Source organism: Panthera leo, chromosome B4 (genome assembly GCF_018350215.1).
Source record: "Panthera leo isolate Ple1 chromosome B4, P.leo_Ple1_pat1.1, whole genome shotgun sequence".
NCBI lineage: Eukaryota > Metazoa > Chordata > Mammalia > Carnivora > Felidae > Panthera > Panthera leo.
The window spans coordinates 109,767,101-109,789,452 of record NC_056685.1 but is presented as its reverse complement, the minus strand read 5'-3'; the positions used below and the strand labels follow the sequence as shown (position 1 = coordinate 109,789,452).

The 22,352-nt window shown below is 36.4% G+C and overlaps 1 protein-coding gene across 2 annotated transcripts in view; it reads left to right on the top strand.

Annotated features, from left to right (window-relative positions):
- Nucleotides 1-22,352, top strand: part of CEP290 (centrosomal protein 290) — a 92,450-nt gene that overhangs the window by 65,733 nt on the left and 4,365 nt on the right. For both annotated transcript variants that reach the window (XM_042947303.1, XM_042947304.1), the window contains 11 exons: nucleotides 2,766-2,911; nucleotides 3,276-3,431; nucleotides 6,061-6,184; nucleotides 10,421-10,555; nucleotides 12,182-12,268; nucleotides 13,943-14,107; nucleotides 15,125-15,247; nucleotides 16,719-16,891; nucleotides 19,258-19,399; nucleotides 20,564-20,637; nucleotides 21,390-21,484. In XM_042947303.1, the coding sequence (XP_042803237.1) occupies nucleotides 2,766-2,911; nucleotides 3,276-3,431; nucleotides 6,061-6,184; nucleotides 10,421-10,555; nucleotides 12,182-12,268; nucleotides 13,943-14,107; nucleotides 15,125-15,247; nucleotides 16,719-16,891; nucleotides 19,258-19,399; nucleotides 20,564-20,637; nucleotides 21,390-21,484 (1,420 nt within the window). The remainder of the gene's footprint in view (nucleotides 1-2,765; nucleotides 2,912-3,275; nucleotides 3,432-6,060; nucleotides 6,185-10,420; nucleotides 10,556-12,181; nucleotides 12,269-13,942; nucleotides 14,108-15,124; nucleotides 15,248-16,718; nucleotides 16,892-19,257; nucleotides 19,400-20,563; nucleotides 20,638-21,389; nucleotides 21,485-22,352) is intronic.

The window sequence follows — 22,352 nt, the reverse complement described above, 5'->3', positions numbered from 1 at the left end:
GGACATAAAAAAGAAAATTAAGGAATTTTAATGCCACTGAATAGAAAATAGTAATGGGATTAAAATGTCTTAATAGAGGGGCGCCTGGGTGGCTCAGTCGGTTGAGCGCCGACTTCGGCTCAGGTCACGATCTCGCGGTCCGTGAGTTCGAGCCCCGCATCGGGCCCCTGTGCTGACAGCTCAGAGCCCGGAGCCTGTTTCAGATTCTGTGTCTCCCTCTCTCTGACCCTCCCCCATTCATGCCCTGTCTCTCTCTGTCTCAAAAAATAAATAAACGTTAAAAAAAAAAATAAAATGTCTTAATAGAGTATATTCCAAAAAATTTTTGTCCTATGAAAATTCACCAGTGTTAGTATAATTTTTATTAAAATATTTTCATTTATATACATTGAACCACAATACTTGCTGTCTGAAGCTTTTCTGGTAAAAATTGCAAGATAAAAATGTCCTTATTCTTACAGTTTGCTTTCTTTGCTGCCTCCCCACTTGGACGAAGGTCTGATCCTCAGATACCAGTTCCTAACCTGATTCCTGTCAGAAAGCCTTGTGACTTTGCCTAGACTCCTAATCTCTGTTTCAGTTTATTTCTCCTTAAAATAGAAATGATACTATTTGCATTGCCAATTTCCCAAGATTATTTTGGCAGTCAAATGAGACAATATATGCAAGTCTTTTGTAAGCCATCAAGTCCATACCACTGTATGATATTATATTATTACTAATTAGAAAAAGAGGACAACACATAGAGCAACACTAATATTAAATTTTCTATCCAGGAATCTAGCAAGAGTATTATTTCAAATTCCACAGTATTGGGCGTTTCTAATTTATGGATGTTTTTATACTCAATGATTTCATGCTGAAATTTCTGTACATTTTTCTCTGTCAACACACCCCCATGCCTTACATTCCTGTGTTTTTTATGCTGTTACACTTTTCTCCATAGCATTTATTATTATCTGACATACTAGAGATTTACCTATGTGTTTATCTTTTGGACTATAAGCTTTAATGGCAAGAATTCTACCATTATTTGGTTGTTGTTGTATAACCACCACCTACAACAGTCCCTAGTCCCTAGCATGTATTAGATACTCAGTATTTGTTAAATGAATGAAAAATTTTAAATGCAGTCACATTATTCTGAAATCCATCCTAAGTGGCTCTTGGTACACAAACCATGACAAAAGAACTTCTCCCTGCATCTTCTCTTCTCCCCTAGTCAAGAACAGATCTGTGGTGATGTTTGCCTTTGTTATTTTTTTCTTGTGGTTCATTTTTAAATAATTCCAGCCTTGTTTCCCTCAGTCTTACTTCAGAGGCTGGTATCAGAGGGTGAATGCCCAATTCCATGCTGCAGAATTATTTATTTATATACCATTATGCCCAAGCTAATATTTACATTCCTGGAAGTACACAAAATTTCTTGTATATATTTCAGAAAAAAAATAATTATTAAACATTTACCGAAGTTTTTATGTTTTTTTAAAGGATAGTTGCTAACTGAATTAAATAAATAAGGTAAAAAATTGGCCAGTATCAAAGAAGATAGTTTTGATAGGGCAATGTATCTTAGATGGGCATTTGACTTTAAACTATGGCTTTTAACTCTTTCAGCCCTGACATTGCCTTTTGTAATAAACAGTGTTTTATAATATCCACATGAAATTTATGGTTAATAGAAATTACCTACATGTGTAATTTCAAAAATATCATTATAGGGGCGCCTGGGTGGCTCAGTCGGGTAAGCGTCTGACTTCGGCTCAGGTCATGATCTCATGGTTCGTGAGTTCGAGCCCTGTGTCGGGCTCTGTGCTGACAGCTCGGAGCTTGGAGCTGCTTCAGAGTCTGTGTCCCCCTCTCTCTCTGCCCCACCCCTGCTTGTGCTCTGTCTCTCTCTGTCTTTCAAAAATGAATAAACACACAAAAAAAATTTTCTTTAAATATTATTATAAATGCCCTAATTGAAATATAAAGGAGAAACAAAATAATTCACAAAAATAATATGTTTCTACATCTGTCATGTTTCAACATGAAGATGCTCTGGCATACTACACTAGAAAACATAAGGAAATAGACTTATAGCATTAAGGTGAATTCAGAGCTACAAGTGCAAACTGATGGAAATGTATTCAGTGGCATTACTAATGCCATTAACTATTTCTCTTCCGTGCTCAGCACTTACCAGCAGCTAACATACTACAAAATATTTTTTTTCTTGCTTTTTTTCTGTATTTTGCTCCCCTTCCCTGATCTACCCAACCAACATAAATTAGACTATAATGCTTTTTCTCTGATTTTTCTCTGATCAGAGAGTGCTTCTACACTTAATGCCGAGAGTGGTATGGCAGATGATTAGCAGTATATAACCATCTGTTGGATAAGATTTGAAGAGGCTGTGATGCTAGGAGATTGCTATTTTGGTCAAAATTGGGTTGGTTATTTGTACATACATATTTTTGTTAGAAGCTTACATTGGTCATGATCATCTTTATTAGAATCTTTACTTAAAGACTTTTAAGTCTGTTGACATTAGTCCAAACTGTTCCCTAGAATTTTACCCATCAATAATAGAATACAGAACCTTTAAACTGAAGGGCATTTTTGTTAGTAGCTTGGCATGTCTAAAGATTCTAGACATTATATAGCAAAATGAATGTATGCACATATTCCCTAGGAGGTATTGGTTTACCATTGTTCCAGTAAATTGTAATTAATCTTGAAATTAAAATATTGGTAATTTTCTCCCTCGTTATTGTTTACAGAGTGCCAAAGAAGAATTAATTAGGTGGGAAGAAGGTAAAAAATGGCAAACCAAAATAGAAGGAATTAGAAACAAGTTAAAAGAGAAAGAGGGGGAAGTGTATATTCTAACAAAGCAGTTGAATACTTTGAAGGATCTTTTTGCCAAGTGAGTTTAAATTTAACCCTAGTTAATTATTTGTGAAGTCTTTAATTGATCTGGAAGTTACATAGTTTTATTGTATTTGATAGTACATATTTGATGTTATATTTGAGAAATTTCATAGTTTTAATTATGATTTATTATCTGTGATTCACTTTATTTTCTTTAAAATGTGTTTAAAATTATTTTAACAATTTGTAAACGGAGTTTCCTACAATTTTGAAATGTTAGCTCATAGCAAATACAGCAAGATCTAGTTTTTGGGTTTTTTTTATGATGTTGTTTAATTAGTAGTAAGCTTCAGTTTAATAAATTGAACAAGTAAAACAGTGAATTTTATATTTTCATGATGCTATATTGAATCCCACAGGGCTGACAAAGAGAAACTTACTTTGCAGAGGAAACTAAAAACAACTGGCATTACTGTTGATCAGGTTATGGGAGTGCGAGCTTTGGAGTCAGAAAAAGAGTTGGAAGAATTGAAAAAGAGAAATCTTGACTTAGAAAATGACATATCATATATGAGGTAAGCTGTTATGTGAAAATGTGGGACCTATTACAATGAAGAAATACTGGCTGACCCAAAAAAACTGATGTAATGAATGTGTATTATTTAGGCTTGGGTTCTGTTCTCTTTTCCCGTGGGAATTAAGATAGGTTCTTTGTATGCCACGTAATTTGGATTGTATTCTTGAACTTCTGAATATCATGTTGTGAAACTTTGGATCTTGGTTAAATTCTATGGAAAATGTAGTATTTTTGTTTTCACAGGCAGGCAGTCTTGGATAGGTTCAGGCCCCGAGTTCCCACCTGCTTTCTATGGGCTGTGGTTCTAATATCAGTTTTGTTTTCAAAGCCTTTATAGTCTCTTTGGTTCCGTCCTGCCTGTGCACCTCCCTGTTGGAAGTCTGGTATACGGGCTGCCTTCCATCCATTAGTTCAGTTCTGTGAGTCGTTGCTACTGTAAGATCAGATTCATACACACACAGCTCAACGTTGAGGCCAGAAGTTCATGAACGACATTATAGGATCCCTTTCTTGAGTTCCTCCCTTTCTGCCATCTCCCTGACACTGTCTGTTTCCCCAGGGCTTCCCCTTTTCGTATTTCAGATGAAATCTGGGGCTCTGGTTACCCTGTTCTACTGTTTACTTTAGCAATTTTGTGTATGTCTGGAGCCAAGCAATAGGAGGGCAGAAAGGGGAATGGGGAGGGAGGGGGCTACTTCCCGTCTACCCCTTTAGTAATCACAACTCTACCAATTTCCTAAATATTTTGACTCCTGTGGGTTCCCATGCAGCCTATGCCACCAGTAGTATGGGATTGCTTGAGGGTTGGAGTACGAGAGAACAGAGAGAACAAAAAAATATTGGGGGGGTGAGATTTTGTCTTGGAGAGTATCATAAGTGCCCTCTCTCCTTGCTGGAGCTAGAACTCTAAGGCTTCCCTGGAGCTTCCTCCCTCAGTGCTAACACTCACCTTCAGGTTTCAAGCAGTGTTGTGTTCAGCCCAAGACACACTAGAAGCAATGGAAAGGTAAATTGCTGCTGTTTGCTGCGACTTCAGATTCTGGTATACTGTTCCACTCTGTAAAATATTTACTTTTCAGAGTTCTCAAATAGCTGTTCCATGCATTTGGGAGAGACAAGATTGGGTGTGTTTACTCCACTCTACCTAGAACCAGACCCCCTCCCTGCCCCCAGTGTCATTTCTTTAGCAAAGCTTTTGAAATTGGTTTCATCATCTCTTTCCAAGCTATGTCTTCTGATAAAATCATGTCTTAACACCCAAAACTGTAATTTTCTGCTTTATTCATTTCTTCTTAGATGAACTTAGATTAGTTTTACAAAATTTGTTACTTCTTCTTCTAAGTACTTACAAGCAGCCCAGAATCATATTAATGATTATTTTCTAAGTGTGGTACCTGCCTGTTATATTTGGACATGGGGATACTTACTGTTCTTAATTTTTTTTTAATATGAAATTTGTCACATTGGTTTCCATGTTCTTAAATTTATCATATGTTTTTCCTCTCCATTGATCTTCAAAAATTACCATTAGTGTTTCTTTATTAATGCCTGTGATCATGTCTGTATTAATGTAATATGAACTTCTTTAAAGAAGTACCCATGAGTTTCTAGCCTACATTCGATTCCCTTTTTTTCTAAGTCATTGTTTCTTAAATCCTTCAGAATTTTCCTTGATGGAGAAGAAAAAAGTGATTAAGAATTCTTTCTTGCAACATCTATTTTGTAGTTACTGTCTGATCCCAGTAGTGGCTCCTTCTCTTCTTTGTTTTTCTTGATCTAAACATGTGTTCAAAACAATGTTAAACCCTTTTTTTCTCCTTTGCAGTTTTCACAGGATCAAATATTTTCGTTTTGAAACCTAATACTTTTAGAGGTTTAATTTGTTTTTTCTAATAATGTGAACCTGTATGGGCTGAAATAATTGGAGAAGATTTGATAGAAGAGATTGAACTGGCCTTCTGTCTCAGTTCAACTGTGAATTTCTAAATTTTATGAATCAAATCTAGATATTAAAGGGAGGAAGGACATTCCAAGAAAGCAGAACCCTAGCAGAGACATGGTGGCAGGGGTGAAACTTTCATGTTGGGTAAGGGCAGATTTTTTTGCCTTACTAAAGGTGGACTCCTGGACAATTAGGTTGAATAGGTATAGTGGGGCCAGATTATGAAGGGCCTTAGGCGACACATGTGAGACTTGGACTAACAGATTGTTATCTGGCACCACTAAGAGCCTTTTTTATATTGTTGAGCTTTTTGAGAAGTATGTCATGATATTATTATATAGTGTTTTAAAAATAGTATTTTGATTCATCTTACACAATTCTATATAAATAGATGCATGTTCTTTAAAGATGTTAATGTATTTCTATAAATCTAAATACACTTGTTAACTCATAATTCAAAAGAGCCCTACAGTGAATCCTCTATAATATATATATGTAATATATATATAGACTATAATCTAAATAGTCATGTCCTAATTTTTATAAAATTTATAAGTTTTATAGAAATTAAAATAAATACAATGTTAACAAATACATTATATATTTTGTTTTCTGTATTTTAATACAATAAAGCTGTGGAAAGTTGGTGTTTGAATAGTAAAGAGTCTCTTGTTTTTTCTCATAGGACCCGTCAAGCTCTTCCTCGAGATTCTGTCATAGAAGATTTACATTTACAAAATAGATACCTCCAAGAAAAACTACATGTTTTAGAAAAACAGTTTTCAAAGGATGCATATTCTAGACCTTCAGTAAGTGTACATCTTTTTATTTTTCTGTTTTTAGTAAAAGTGATATAAACTTTTACCTTTATCTGGCCCAAAACCTTAAGCTTCTTCTTATTAATATTAATGTACTAAATCCAACTTTTATTTTTGCCAGGTACTGATGTATATTAACTTGTTTAATCCTTCTTACATAAGTAGACCTAAGATTCTTAGACTTTGCATAAAACTGTATTCCAGAGATTTTAAAGAAGTTAATTATTTTGAGTTTTGCTGTGGCAAGAACATACAATTAAGTAAATTAGAAAAATACAGCATTGTTTCCATTCAAAAGTGTGATACATTTCTAGTTTTCCTTTATAAAAAAATCATTAATGTAAAATTGTTTGTTGTATATTACCTTAAAGCAATAGTGTGTATATTTTTGTTATTTTTTTCTTCTTTTCATGTTTCCTCTCTTTCTTCTGCTTCAAGCAGAATCTGTTATGTGACACAACTACGCTTTCTACCCTTGCTACCAGTGTTAATAAATATAGGCATAATATTTATCACAAAAAGAGCACTTTCCACAAGAACAAAAAAAAACCCATAATGGTGTTCAGAATTAAAAATGGGAAGGGAATAGATGCCAGTAACAACTTACATCATCAGGTACCTAAAAGTATTCTACGGCATTACAGTAATGAAGAAAGACACACAACAGAAGATACTGTAGATTCTGCGGAGTTAAATAAATCTGAGGCAAGACCAAAAAATAAATCAAGTCCGTTTAGGTCAACTAATGGTACCATGGCAGATGTTAAGTCCAATTTTGAAAATGAACCAGATCCTGAAATTGAGAAAATTAATCAAGACTATCATGAAAATAATAAACAGGAACATGAAAACAAGGAAGAGAATGAGCTAGGCAAGAATGTGAAAGGAAAGGGACACACAGCTGAAGATGTGAGTCACGACCACCACCTGGATCCAGAAGGATCTGCCGGAGAAGACCGTGATTGTGCCACAGTTGCTGCTGCACTGACTGAGAGTGCTGAGGAGGAAGCACAGGCAAATTCTGAAACCGATGTACCAGTCCAGCCAAGAAATGAAGTGTCCCAGGTTTGAGTCCATGGCAGTCCTGTGTTTGTTTCTTATAGCAAGTGGTATACAGTATGTGGTGCAAACGGAAATCAATTGCGTAGGATTTGTAAAAAAATATTAACTATTCATGAAGTGTGTATTAAGCTCTAATTGACGAGTTCCTATAAAAATTAATGGTTATGCATTTCTTATTGATTTTAGTACTCACTGTTTTACCACTGGTACTCACTTAAAAAGTGTTAGGTAACAGGATAACAAAAACCAGGCTCTTTAGAGGTATGCATTTTGCCTTAGAAATTTCTAACTCAAGGTGCTCTGAAATCTCATCACAAACTTTTATTACAGTGAATAATATCAGTAAAAATGTGTTAGGATACTGTGTGACATTACTTGGTCATCTTTTTGCCACATATTTTATAACATACTTTTGTATAATGAATAAAGGGAGTTTGCATGTGTTGCTGTCTATGTTGTATTAGGCTCGATGCTGAGGTATAATTTTCACATATTTGCAGAGTATTGTTTCTGTTTTACATGGGAAGCGTGGAGCATGAGTATCATCTCTAGTGATGCAGAACCAGGATCTAAACACAGGTCTAACTTCACAGTTGAGGATCTCTCCATGTACATACTACTTTTGGTCAGTTTACAATGCAGTACAGACTAAGACATGTTTGTCTCCACTTGAAATCAAATAGAATATATCTTTTTTTTTTCCCCTTATCCTTTCCACCTAGATATGCCAGTCACCTAAGTCCTAAACACATCAATAAAAACAAACATTTAAACCTTAAGAGAAAATGGGGAGGGGGGGGTGCCTGGGTGGCTCAGTTGGTTAAGCATCTGACTCTTGATTTCTGCTTAGGTCATGATCTCATGTTTCATGGGATCGAGCCCTGCATCAGGCTCCACACTAATAGTGTGGAGCCTGTTTGGGATTCTCTCTCTCCCTCTCTCTCTGCCCCTCCCCCACTCTCTCAAAATAAATAAACATTTAAAAAAATAAAAATAAAGGTTAGGAAAACATGGATGAAAGTGACTTCTTATTTCATATCTTTATCCAAGTTCATAATGCTTCTCTTTTTTCCCTTGATAATAAGTAACTGTAAAATTGAGGCTCCCACTGTGTGTTTCTTAACTCCCATCCACTAAGAATTTGGTTTCTAGCACTGTATTCCTTTCAACAGGATTCCTCTTCCATAAAAGAATTGGAAATCTCATAAAATTCATTATGCAAGAATTTTATTTATATTACTTTTACACAATACAGAGTTTCATTAGAATTTGTTTTCCAGAAATTGGACGATTTCAACTAATACTTTTTGTTTTTTGAGAATTGTGGGGAAAAAACGATCTGTATGTACTTACATAATTGCGTCCATGTTTTAGGAGAATGTGTTAAAAAAAAATCCTCATGTGAGATCATCAGATAGAATTACTCTCTTCTGTGGTTGATAATTAGCAAATATTATGTCTGTCAATCAGTGGTACCCATAAGTGTTTATCACTTGTTAAATTGCTACCACAGACAGAAGAGATGAAGTGAGGGTGACAGAAGAGCTCAGGGACAGGGCATTCATTACAGATTTCCATGTCTGAAGAGGCCTTAAAAATTACCCCATCTTGTGCCTTCATTTGTAAGATGCAGAAACTGAGGACCTTGCAGGTGGCATGCTTTGCCTAGTGTTAGCCTAATAGTAGCAGAATCAGAATGGATACTTGGGTTATTTGACAGAGAATGAGCATAAGCAAGGACATATTCCTGTGGTACAGACATTAACAAATATTTCTGTCTTTTGCACACAAAGAGATGCACACACATTCCTTTGAACAAAGACAAGTCAGGTTGGACACAGGCAGTGTTTCTGCCAGGGTTCTGCGCCCTCAGGTCAGAATCAAATAGCCTAGAATTTCTTTACTTTTCTATATTCTATGTTTTAATGTCTTTAATTTCTTTTGCTTTTATTACCCAAGGGTAAATATATCGGAATATGAAGTATTTAACCTACTGCTAATTTAAAAGCTATTATAGAGCCTTGGATATATTTGTATAACATTGCATTTTTTAAACTATAATGTCTTTGGAGTTATTGACTTGATAGCCCATCAAACCACAGAGAGAGAATGGGATGGGGGAGGAAAAACTAAAGCTATGCTGAGTACTTGCACAAAATGTTTCATATGATGCTCATAACAATCATAGGAGGTGGGTGGTTTTCTACCCCCTTTATAGAAAAAAGGAAATCAAGCACATATTTCTCTTTCAAATGACCTGTAGTTTAGAATGAGAAGGAAGAATGAACATAAATAATAGCCCAAGGTAGATTCGTGCCAAAAGAAATGCAATATAGTGTTACTGGATATCAGAGGAGGAAGTTATTACTTGCACTTAAGGAACGAAGAAGAGCTTTCCGAAAGAGGAAAGAATTAAGGCACTTCTTTTTGGAGGCTCGTGTGTTAGTTTGCTAGGGCTATTGTAACAAAGCACCACAGATTTGGTGACCTGACAAATTTATTCTCACAGTTCTGGAAGCCATGAGTCCAAAATCAAGGTATTGGCAGGGTTGATGACTCCTTTAACCTGTGAGGGAAGAATCTATTCCAGGCCATTCTCCTTGGCTTGTAGATGGCCAGTTGTGCCCTCTTTACATTATCTTCTTTCTGTGCATATCTCTGTATCAAAATTTCCCTTTTTCATAAGAACACTACTCATACTGGGTTAGGGCCAACCCTAATGACCCTAACTTGAGTACCTCTGGAAAAGCCCTATATCCAAACAAGGTCACATTCTGAGGTACTAGGATTAGGACTTCAACGAATGAATTTTGGGGTGGGGTAGGATTTAGGGCATAATATAAACCATAACAAATAATAGTCATATTTTACTTTTGGACAGGAAAAATTAGCACAAATTAGTCTTAGAAGAGCATATACATGTAGACATTATACGTGTGGATGTTTTTAAGACATCCTTCACTGTGCTTTCTATATTAAACTGTATTACCTTTTCTCCTGCAATTTTTATATTCTGACTTCTTTAGGGTCATTTTTTTTTAGAGTTCTCTAATTTTTCATATTTTTTGAGGGAAAGTGTACCATTTTAGGTTTTCTTATCCAATATGTCCTATATAACTTTTATTACTAAAATTTAAAAATATTCCTAACTTTATTTTCCTGAAGACTTCAGGAATAGAGTCAGATGAACACTGTCAAAGAGAACAAGAGCTTCAGAGGGAAAACTTAAAGCTGTCATCTGAAAATATTGAACTAAAATTTCAGCTTGAACAAGCAAATAAAGATTTGCCAAGATTAAAGGTAAATTTAATGTTCTTTAGTTAAGAAATCTAATACCTGAAAACCTTTTCTCCCTCTTTGTATTAGTTTATGAAGATGCCAGAAACTCATATTCATAAAATATTATGGTAGTGGTATGTTTTCTACATTTGTTCATGTAACAATTATTTATTGAAAGCCTACTTTGTTGTCAGGTACTCTTCTAGGTGCTGGGAAACAGCAATCAAAATATTTCTTGCACACATAGAATTTATATTCTAGTGGGAAAGGCTGATAATAAGTAATATGCAGTATGTCCGCTGATGTTAAGTTGATGTTAAGTGGTAAGGAGAAAAGCATGGTTGGTGTGAAAGGTGTGTGTGGTGGGGGAGGGTTGGTTGGGACTGTATGGAATTGCTATTTAAATTAGGGTAATAGGAGAAGGCTTTCTTTTTTTTTTATAAAATTTTTTTTTCAACGTTTTTTATTTATTTTTTGGGACAGAGAGAGACAGAGCATGAACAGGGGAGGGTCAGAGAGAGAGGGAGACACAGAATCGGAAACAGGCTCCAGGCTCCGAGCCATCAGCCCAGAGCCTGACGCGGGGCTCGAACTCACGGACCGCGAGATCGTGACCCGGCTGAAGTCGGACGCTTAACCGACTGCGCCACCCAGGCGCCCCAAGGGGAAGGCTTTCTTAATAAAATATTTTATCAGAGAGCTAGGGCAGGAGGTTAGGAAGTGGGTCATACAAATACTGGAAAGAGAGTTCCAGACAACAGAAATAGCAAGTTCAAAGTCCTGAGGCCAAGTGGATGGTTGGTATATTTCAAAAACAATTATCACTCTTAATTAGGATATTTCTTTAAAAAAATTAAGTAAGTCTTTAATCTTAAAAAATTAGGATAATTATCTCTTTTAGGAATTTTGATGTTTATAAGAAGTTTATCTTTGGTTTTCCAAATCTCATCCTATTTATGGGAATCTCTTTTTCTTTTTGCTGGCTAATTGTTTCAGTTCTGTTTTCTAACCTGGAATATTAGCAGTCTGTTAATTCCACTGGTAATGATATAATTAAGTTATGTCCTGCTTCTAGAACACTTATTTTTACATTATTAGAACCCATACTATTAGATCAGCTGTTTCTCTCTACCATCTGGATAAGGATCTATATATGTCATTTATGGGGTGGTTAAAATCAGAGTTCTAAAACTGGAAGGGTGCCTGGGTGGCTCAGTTAAGTGTCCTACTCTTGATTTTGGCTCAGGTCATGATCTCACGGTTTGTGAGTTTGAGCCCCACGTGGGTTCTGCACTGACCACGGGGAGCCTGCTTGGGATTCTTTCTCTCCCTTTCTCTCTGCCTCTCCTCCACTTGCATGCACATGCACATACACTCTCTCTCAGAATAAATAAACATTTACAAAAAATAAACTACATTTATATAAAGGCAGTAATGTGGAAAATATTTCTTGAAATTTACGTATAAAATATTCTTGTATCACTGCCCTTAAATATATGTCTTAGTTCAAAGTCCTTATTGCTGTAGAGACCTTGTTCAATTAGGCTATATAGTTGAAGAAATTGATAGTTCAAATGAATTGTTTTCCTTTCCTTTTCAGTGGCTATAGCTATGTTAAACTGTTATGTGTTTGCTTTAATCTTTCAGAATCAAGTAAGAGATTTGAAGGAAATGTGTGAATTTCTTAAGAAAGAAAAAGCAGAAGTTGAGCGGAAACTTGGCCATGTTAGAGGGGTGAGTGTGTGAGAATATGCCATATATTTGTGTTGATTTCAGCAGTGATAAGCTGGAAATGAAAAACAAAAAAAGTTTGGATTCATCAAAACAGTAGTGATATACCTTTACTTACCTGTAGTCTTGGTTTTTATTCTGCAGATCTACAATGTAAAACATCATTAAGCTTTTCTTTGTGTTTCAAATTAATGTATTTTAACATTAACAAGCTGTAACATGTCACATATAACAAGCATTTTATTTCAACTGGACACCACATCATCTTTTTTCATTGCATTTCCCTTCACACCTTGAAAACCTTTAACTTCTAGGAATCTTCCTTCTGTTCATTAAGGTAACTACTCACTGCTCCTTGGTCCAATTCTAACATTTTGTGACTATTTGTTCTATGATTTCCATGGCAACTTCTTAGTATAATGCTCTGTAAATGTTTCCTAGGTTTTTTTATTCATATGTTTTTCTTCTAATGTTATTTTGTATTCATTTTTTACAATGAATAAATGCTGTTTTTGAGGCCCAGGCCAAAGATTTAAACCCCTGTTGTTTTCATGTTAGCAAGGGGCACAGATAGAAGCAATCAATTTAAAAACTTATTCAAGTAATAACATTAAATATGTGACAGATTTGGTGAAAATACTGAGTTGTTATTAGAAAAAAGTATTCAGAACAAATATCTAGCTTGACAGCAACATTCATTTCATAAATAAAAACCTGGGGGTACCTGGGTGGCTCAGTTGGTTAAGAATCCGACTTCCACTCAGGCCATGATCTCACAATTTATGAGTTTGAGCCCCCTGTCGGGCTCTGTGCTGACAGCCCAGAGCCTGGAGCCTGCTTCAGATTCTGTGTCTCCCTCTATCTGCCCCTCCCCTGCTCATGCTCTCTCTCTCTCTCTCTCTCTCTCTCTCTCTCTCTCTTCCCAAAAGTAAACAAACATTAATAATTTTTTTAAATGGGTTAATTTGATTTTTAATTATGATAGTATGTATTAAAATTATGTATTATAAGGTTATTCATTATATAGTGTGAATACTGACTAAAATGCAAAAACAATAAGCAGATTATTTTACTCAACTCTTAAACTATTTTATTTTAAAGCATAAGCAGTTGAACTTCCTAATTGGTGACCTATCTCTGTTGATAACTCTACACTAGGTTTTTTTAATTGCAGATGTCTCTTGTATTTATACTGGACAGAAACTGAATTTCTTAATCATGGCCATTGTTAGAAAATCACCTCTCTTCTGCAATTCAAATTTGGTAACTCATGAGCTCTTTAATGACACTACTCTTCTTTTGTGGGTTTTTTTTTTTTTTTTTCCCATGTCAAAAGAATTCTGGTATACTGGAAAGAACATTAGCTAAATCGAGTATTTAGGTTCTTAGCTTTATTCATTTGGAACAGACATCAAATTTAGAGTATTTAAGCTGTTACTCATTAGCTACATGACTAGGAATATCATATTCTCTGAGTCTTGATTTGCTTGTATGTAAAGTAAGAATTATAATTCCTATTGCATAGAGTTATTGTAATGATAAATTGAATACAAGTTTTGGCTTCAAATGTTAGGAATCAGAAATGAATGTAATAATGAGTGTGTTATGTTGTTGGTGTTTGATATCATACTCTTTCAGATATTTGATTGAATAAAAAGTTAATTTATTCTTTTGTAGGCTGGTAGAAGTGGAAAGACAATTCCAGAACTAGAAAAAACCATTGGTTTAATGAAAAAAGTAGTTGAAAAAGTCCAAAGGGAAAATGAACAGTTGAAAAAAGCATCAGGAGTACTGACCAGTGAAAAAATGGCTAATATTGAGCTGGAAAATGAAAAGTTGAAGGTAATATATTGTCAAGTTGGCTAAAATACAGCGTATACAGTGTGCTCTTGTTTTGTGGTAGATTCCCATGATTCATCGCTTACACAACACCCAGTGCTTATCCCCACAAGTGCCTTCCTCAGTGCTCATCACCCATTTTCCCCTCTCTCCCTCTTCCCCCTCCCATCAACCGTTTGTTCTCTGTATTTAAGAGTCTCTTATGGTTTGCCTCCCTCCCTCTCTGTAACTATTTTTTTACTTCCCTTCCACCATGGTCTTCTGTTAAGTTTCTCAATGTGATAATTTGCATGGAATGTTTTCACCATTATAATTTCCATTTTCTTTTAAATTTTTTAAATGTTTATTCATTCTTCGGGGGGGGTGGGGTGGGGGAGAGAGAGCAGGAGAGGGGCTGAGAGGGAGGAAGACCCAGAATCCAAAGCAGGCTCCAGGCTCTGAGCTGTCAGCACAGAGCCCGACGCGGGGCTTGAATTCACAGACCCCGAGATCATGACCTGAGCCGAAGTCAGACGCCCAGCTGACTGAGCCACTCAGGCACCCCAACATAATTTCCATGTTTTAAAGAAAATTTTTAAATATATTCCTGCTATTTAAAACGGTTTTAAGAGATGCAGTAACTGTTTTACATATACAGAAAAACCTGTCGGAGACAAGGCCAAGAGAAATTAGAGTAGCTCCACTTGGGCATTTTATTATTTCAAGACCAATGGTTCTCACTCTGGCATTCTCACTCACTAGTGTCTATTTTCAAATATGCAGGTGCCTAAGCCCCCAAGCCTGACATTGATTAGATTCTTTTGGGGTGGGTCCTACCATAGGTGTTGTGATTTTAAGTCATCAGCTCGTTCTAATGTGTAGCCAAGGTTGGGAACCTCTGCTCTAGATGACCAGTATGAAAGGGAAAACTTTAATTCTATCAAAAATAATCTCTAAAACTGTTATGGATTAAGTTTTACGAGTTTATAGGATCGTCTTTTATTTCCTTGTTCCGATAATGTATAATTTATCTTTTACTAGGCAGAATTAGAAAAACTTAAAGTTCATCTTGGACGTCAGTTGAGCATGCACTATGAATCCAAGACCAAAGGCACAGAGAAAATTGTTGCGGAAAATGAAAGACTTCGTAAAGAACTTAAAAAAGTATGACTTTCTTTACTGATTATAATTACTTTTTTATCTTAAGTAATATATCTTTGAAAAAGTGAATGAAAAATTTGATGAGAATGTCTATTCAAAGTAGATATTCAGAGACTTAGGAATTGTATCTTTTTGGCTGCCATCCTTTCACTATGAGGAACATTGAAAATACAAAAATTAAGAAGCAGTATAATGTAGAAGCCACATGTCTGGGAGTCAAATCCTAGCTCTATTACTAACTGGCTGTGGAAACAAGGACAAGCTACCAGCCCCCCTCTAATGCTCAATTTCCTCGTCTATGAAGTTGGGAATCATAAATATCTCTTTCACAGAACTCCTGTGGGACTTAAGTGAGTTAATATTTGTGTACATGGCCTAGAACAATGATTGGTATAGAGTAAGGAATATATGAAACGGTTATGTTAAATAGTAAGATCCCTTTCTATTTCTATTTAAGTCGTGAAATATATTCCTTGCCCCAGACAACTAGGTGTTATTATTTATATGGATGATTCAGTGAATAAACTGAAATTGAGATTTTTAAACTGGTTACAATAGTATCTGAATATATTGTGAGGCCATAGTGGTAGTGTGCTTTGCATGGATGTTTACTAGTGGAAATAATTTATGGTACTTACACATAGTTTGTGCTCATAGCTAGGTCTCTCAAATATTCGTCAAAACAAAACCTCTTTTAAGTGTGTTAAGACATTATCCCATTATTCTATAAATACTATGACAAATGTAACCAAACAAAACGACAAATTTATTGTTTTTAATTTTTTTAATGTTTTTTGTTTTATTTTGAGAGAGAGAGAGAGAGAGAGAGAGAAAGCACGAGTGGGGGAGGAGCCAAGAGCGAGGGAGACACAGAATCTGAAGCAGGTCCAGGCTCTGAGCCATCAGCCCAGAGCCTGATTTGGGGCTCAACTCACAAAACACGAGATCATGACCTGAGCCAGAGTCGATGCTTAACTGACTGAGCCACACAGACACACCAAAAATGACAAACTTAAAGCAACCGCTAGAGTAAAATACTTGCAAATGTATTTTTTTAATGTTTATTTATTTATTGTGAGAAAGAGTACGGGTGCATGAGTGCAGGAGGGGCAGAGAGAGAGAGGGAGAGAGAATCACAAGCAGGCTTTGCACTGAAAGTGGGGCTCGATCTTAACAAATCGTGAGCTCGTGACCTGAGCCAAAATCAAGAGTTGGACGCTTAAGTGACTGAGCTACCCCATGTGCCCACAAATGTATTTTTCTAACCTGGTTTACATCATCTGTTGTTCTAATTATTATGATCATACTGCTGTTTTAGAGTAAAGGAAACATTGGATTTTTATTAGAATTTTAATCAGCGTTTAGAGCTCCAGGTTACTTTTGTTTTCTAATTTGTGGTGGTAATTTTGAATATATTGCATCTATGAGAACAGTATTGTTTTGTCATCATGTACTAATTAGCCTTTAATGATAGGAGACTGAAGCTGCAGAGAAATTGCGGATAGCTAAGAATAATTTAGAGATATTAAATGAGAAGATGACAGTTCAACTAGAAGAGACTGGCAAGAGATTACAGTTGGCAGAAAGTAGAGGTCCACAGCTTGAAGGTGCTGACAGCAAGAGCTGGAAATCAATTGTTGTTACAAGGTAGGAACAAATAATTTATCATTTGCACAAAGTTTAATCAGTTCCAATGCTGCCTTTATTGTTTCAAAAGAATAGGACACTACTCTGATTAATTTAGTTCTTTCCTGATGAACTATTTGGTTGTTTGCTTTAATAGGATACTTTTGGCAGTGCTAGGACAGAAAAAAAAAAAAGTGTTTTTTTCTTCCTTCAAACATTTAATGAACGTGGGTGGCAGGATATGGACACACCGGGGCTGGGGCTGGGCTGAGGGTGTTGGAGCTGGGTCCTTGGTTCCTAACACAGTACTGAGAGCGCTCAGAATCCACTCCCCTGCTTCCCAGTTCTCTCTTAACTCTGTGAGAAGGCTAGTGCGAGGGGGTAAAAGGAAATAATGTGTGATAGGTATCAGGGAAAAGGGGTCTCTTTTGTCTGCTTGGAACCCAGCTGAGGTGCTCAACCACCGACTCTATCCAGTAGACTTCTTGGTTGGTCCTTTATTTCCTTCTACAATCACACGTAGACTCAGAAGGGATTTTGAGTTACTTTGAGATTTTTTAAGCAGATAATATACTCAGTACATACTACATGCCACACACTCTGCTTCACGTTAGATGTATCTCTAAAAGGCCGACTTTGTCTGGTTCCTGTGGAACCAGGTGGTTTCCATGACTTTGGAATACCGAATTCTCACTGTGGCCTTAAATAAATTACAACTCTTCTGTGAGTTCAAGTTTTGTTGTTGTTTTTTTGATCTATAGAGATGGTCGTCTGTCTTTCCTTTTCTGAAAAGGGCTCTGTGAAGCTACAGAAAAGATTATTAATGTGAAAAGGGTTTATAAGCATTTGAAAGGGGTGATATTTAACCGTAATTGAAGAGGACTTTGCCTTATACATAATTTGTGTGTTTTTAATCTGTGCACTGTACAGGTAACTGAGCACTGGGTAAGGCCTTCAGTAAACTCCTGAAAAAGTTATGTAAATTATGTAGAATCCACTTGACAGAGTGAAGGCTAATCCTGTCTGATCTTTGACCTCAAGAACCTCCCTAAATTCCAAAGAAAAAAAAAAAAAACTTGTTAAGATCTGCAGCTGGGATTATACACCCACCTCAGTGAAGTGTTTAGAGATCTCTTCTGGGACCCTTGACACATTAGATCTCTCCCATGCTGCAATCTTCATAGATGTTCTATTTACTCAACAGACCAATGACATCTGTTGTCATCAGTCCTTATACTGACTGCTAAGACAGGCCAGGTGATGCCGCAGCTATTATGTATGGGGTGATCAGAGAAGATTGGGTGGCACTTGAGCAGAGAATCGAATGAAGTGAAGGAGTAAGCTTCTGGTATTTCATCCCTTCGGTGGAGTCTGTCAGGTTAAGAACACTCCTTTCTGATCATGGTTTCTCAGATTTATCAAAAACTATTTGAGGGGCGCCTGGGTGGCTCAGTCGGTTAAGCGTCTGACTTTGGCTCAGGTCATGATCTCACAGTTATTGAGTTCAAGCCCCGCGTCGGGCTCTGTGCTGACAGCTCGGAGCCTGGAGCTTGCTTCGGATTCTGTGTCTCATTCTCTCTGCCCCTCCCAACTTGTGCTCTGTCTCTCAAAAATAAATAAATGTAAAAAACAAAAACAAAACCATTTGAATGTATTGAAATAATAATTTCTGTTCCTTGTAATGTCCTTACCTGATTTTGTTGCCAAAGCATTCTTTTTCTTTTCTGTGGGAAACTTTGAATATTATAAGCATTGTCTCCCTTTAGGGTGGTATGATATGTTTTTAAAATCATTTTGGCTCAATGTTTTAAAATTTCCTTTTGGAGTCTAGATTTTTTTTAAATTATTGGTCATTTCTTTAAAGGTTACAGATCTATTCAGATTGTCATATACCATTTTCTCACCCATGCTTTTGCATATTTTTCCTCTCCCAATAGTGTCCTTTTGGTTTTGCTCTACCTGGGTACCTTTTTTTGTATGCTTCTATGCAGGTATACATAATGTATGTATGAACTGCTTAGTTTGTGATTTTTATTTCTGAGACTACCCTGTAATACCGAATTTGATAATGTGATGATGAATTGCACTAATTTTTGGTTTGTCACTGAAAAAAAAAAAACTAATTGTAATCTTTTTGCTAGTGATCAAACAGGCTCCATCCTTGTTTATAACCTTGGGAAACACCTAAATCCTCTATTTTAATTGGCTTGTTAATTAGGGGTACTTATCCCTTGTTGTCACCTAATGCTAAGTAAATATGCAGCAGTAAAAGATTTGAATAGAAGAAGCAGTGTAAGATACTCTATTATTTTTAGTGCAATGACTTGAACTGGCTTTTAAATCAATGAATTATTTCCATGTCTACACTATTTTTTCTTTACTTTTAGAATGTATGAAACCAAGCTGAAAGAACTGGAAACTGACATTGCCAAAAAAACGCAAAACCTTACTGATCTTAAACAGCTTGTAAAACAAGCAACAGAGAGGGAACAAAAAGCTAAGAAATACACTGAAGACCTCGAGCAACAAGCAAGTAATTTTTCTTTCCGAGAAAATAATGCATTTCATCTCAAGCCACTTCTTGGCATTATCTTATGTATATAAAAATGAACTCTTGGGGCAACTGGGTGGCTCAGTTGGTTAAGTGCCTGACTTCACCTCAGGTCATGGTCTTGCAGTTCGTGAATTCAAGCCCTGCATGGAGCTTCTGCTGTCGGCGCAGAGCCCGGCTTCAGATCCTCTGTTCCCCCTTCTCCCTGCCCCTCGCCTGCTCAAGCTCTCTCAAAAATAAGCATTTAAAAAAAATTTTTTTTAATGGAACTCAATTCCTCCCCTAGAAGGCCCCTCTCAAGTGAATGGCACCACCATTCAACCATTTGTTTAAGCCAAAAACCTTAGATTATCAATTCCTTCTTTCACACCCCATCTTTTTCATTAAATAACATCAGCTCTTATTTTCAAAATAGATCTCAAATTTGACGTCTCCACACCTCCAACACTGTCAGTCTAAGCTATTCTCTCACATGTGAACTGTTACAATTTCCTAACTGGCCTCCCTGCTTCCACTCTTGCCTTGTTTCACTTTGTCCCTATTCCTGATCTCTTCTCCACATGGCTGAAGAGTCAGCCGTTTAAGTATAAAGAAAATCCTAGCACCCTGTCCTCAGAGTCTTCTGGTGGTTCCCCATTACCCCAGAATAAAATTCTAAAGTACTCTGCATAGCCTATAAGGACCTATGTGGTCCGGCATCTGGTTTCCTTTCTAGCCTCATCTTTGCTTTCCCTCATTCACACTGACCTTCGAGTCCTTTGAATTGGCCAAACTCAAGCTTTAGGATCTTGCACTTGTTTGCCTCTGTACCGAAATATTTTCATAGCCCCCTAGATCTCTGATAAAACAGAGGCTCCTCAGACCTTCCTTAGCCCTTCATCTACCTTCCATGGCTCTCCATCCTCTTACCCTGAGTTATTCTTCTTGATAGTCCTTCCTTCCTCTGGCACATTACTATATCCTCAGTGCCTGGGCAAGCAGTACTCAGTAATTATCGAATGATTAGTGAATAGAACACCATAGATAAGTGCTCATATGTGCTTTTGGAAAACCCCACATTCAAGATGCTTTACTGAAAATATGTATCGTTCTAAAACTCTAGTTCCATATCAAACTTTGCTCTCTTTTTATTGTGCCCAAAGATTGAGATTCTCAAATATGTTCCTGAAGGTGCTGAGACAGAGCAGAGCCTTCAACAGGCGCTTCAAGTTCTAAGGTACATTATCTGTTCATATGACTACCATTTAAGAAAAAAATCTTTTGATGTAACCAGGTTTGCTATATCTAGAGATTAGGATTTTTCAAACTTGATGCCTAACAGGCTTATCAGTCTTATTTCATCCTTCTAATGCCAATTACTCTTTTACATAATAGATGCTGAAAAAAACAAAACAGGGTCAACCAGATCCTAATTTGCCCAGAGGCAAATATTAATTAATGAAAAAAATTATTTACTTTCCGGATTCTGTGTGGAATACTGCCATGAGGTTCCTCCAACAGGAAAACTCTTAAAAATGATATCAGATCAGGGGTGCCTGGGTGGCTCAGTGGGTTAGGCGGCCGACCTCAGCTCAGGTCATGATCTCGCGGTTTGTGAGTTCGAGCCCCGCGTTGGGCTCTGTGCTGACAGCTCAGAGCCTGGAGCCTGTTTCAGATTCTGTGTCTCCCTCTCTCTGACCCTCCCCCGTTCATGCTCTGTCTCTGTCTCAAAAATAAATAAACGTTAAAAAAAAAAAAATTAAAAAAAAAAATGGTATCAGATCAGACTTTACAAAACAAAGAATTTTCATTTTGACCTCAGTTTGAGAATGGTAGCATTACAGTAGTGAGAGTAAATGAATAAATGTTTACCTTTATAACTATCAGCAAGTTATAAGCAATGCACATCACACAGTTTATAATACTTGTATTTTATGAAGCAATGTCTGGTTTTTGTTATTGTTTTAATACATAATCATTGTGTTCTAGATTAGCTAATAGACAGCTGGAAAAAGAAAAGGCAGAATTAATCCATCAGTTAGAAGTTAACAAAGACCAAAGTGGAGCTGAAAGCGCCATATCTGGTAAAGTATTTTATAACATACTTATAGCATGTGAGCTAACCCAAGTGTTTTAATTAGGGTTTGCCTTTTTTATTTATTCAGATTTTTGATGACTGTCTTCGTATAAAGTCAAATCGCTGGAACAGGTTTTTAGAGCTCTTTGCTTCTTCCAACAATAATGTTCCTATTGAGTCCTTTAAGTTGTTTATAATATTGAGTAGCAGGTGCTCAAGTGTTTTTCTCTTTGTGTTCCATATGGTGTTAACATTTAATCATGATACAAGGCTAAGCAATGAATACTAGGTCTCTTGATTCCATTTTCTAAGTACAGGCCCTTTTAAACCCTCTGAACGTTATCTTCTAAAAGTTGTCATCTTATTAACTTAAAATTAACTACATACAGTAAACATTGCCTATATTTTTTCTCCTTTTACAAAGTAAAACAAAGTCTAGCCTTCTACATGCTTCTGTTCAGAAGTGATCAATCATTCTACTGCTGTGTGCATATGTATACATAATGCACATATGCATATATGCATATATGCATATGTGCATTATGTATACATACACACACAATTAATGGTTGATCCTCATTATTTTCAGATTCTGTATTTGTGAATTCAGCCACTCACTAAAATTTACTTGTAACCCCCAAAACCAGTACTCCTGGTGCTTTTGCAGATACACAGCACTGAAAAATTTAACTTTTGACCCGTGTTTTTCAGATGAGATGCAACAAAATGAAGCTCTGCATTCTTGCATTCTTATTTCAGCTCTCATATAGATGAGAGACGGTACGAGGTTATGGAGACAGTATGAGACAGTACAGCATAGGGTGATAAACTGGTTCTGGAGCCAGTTGGACACGGTTTAAATCCCAATTCTGACA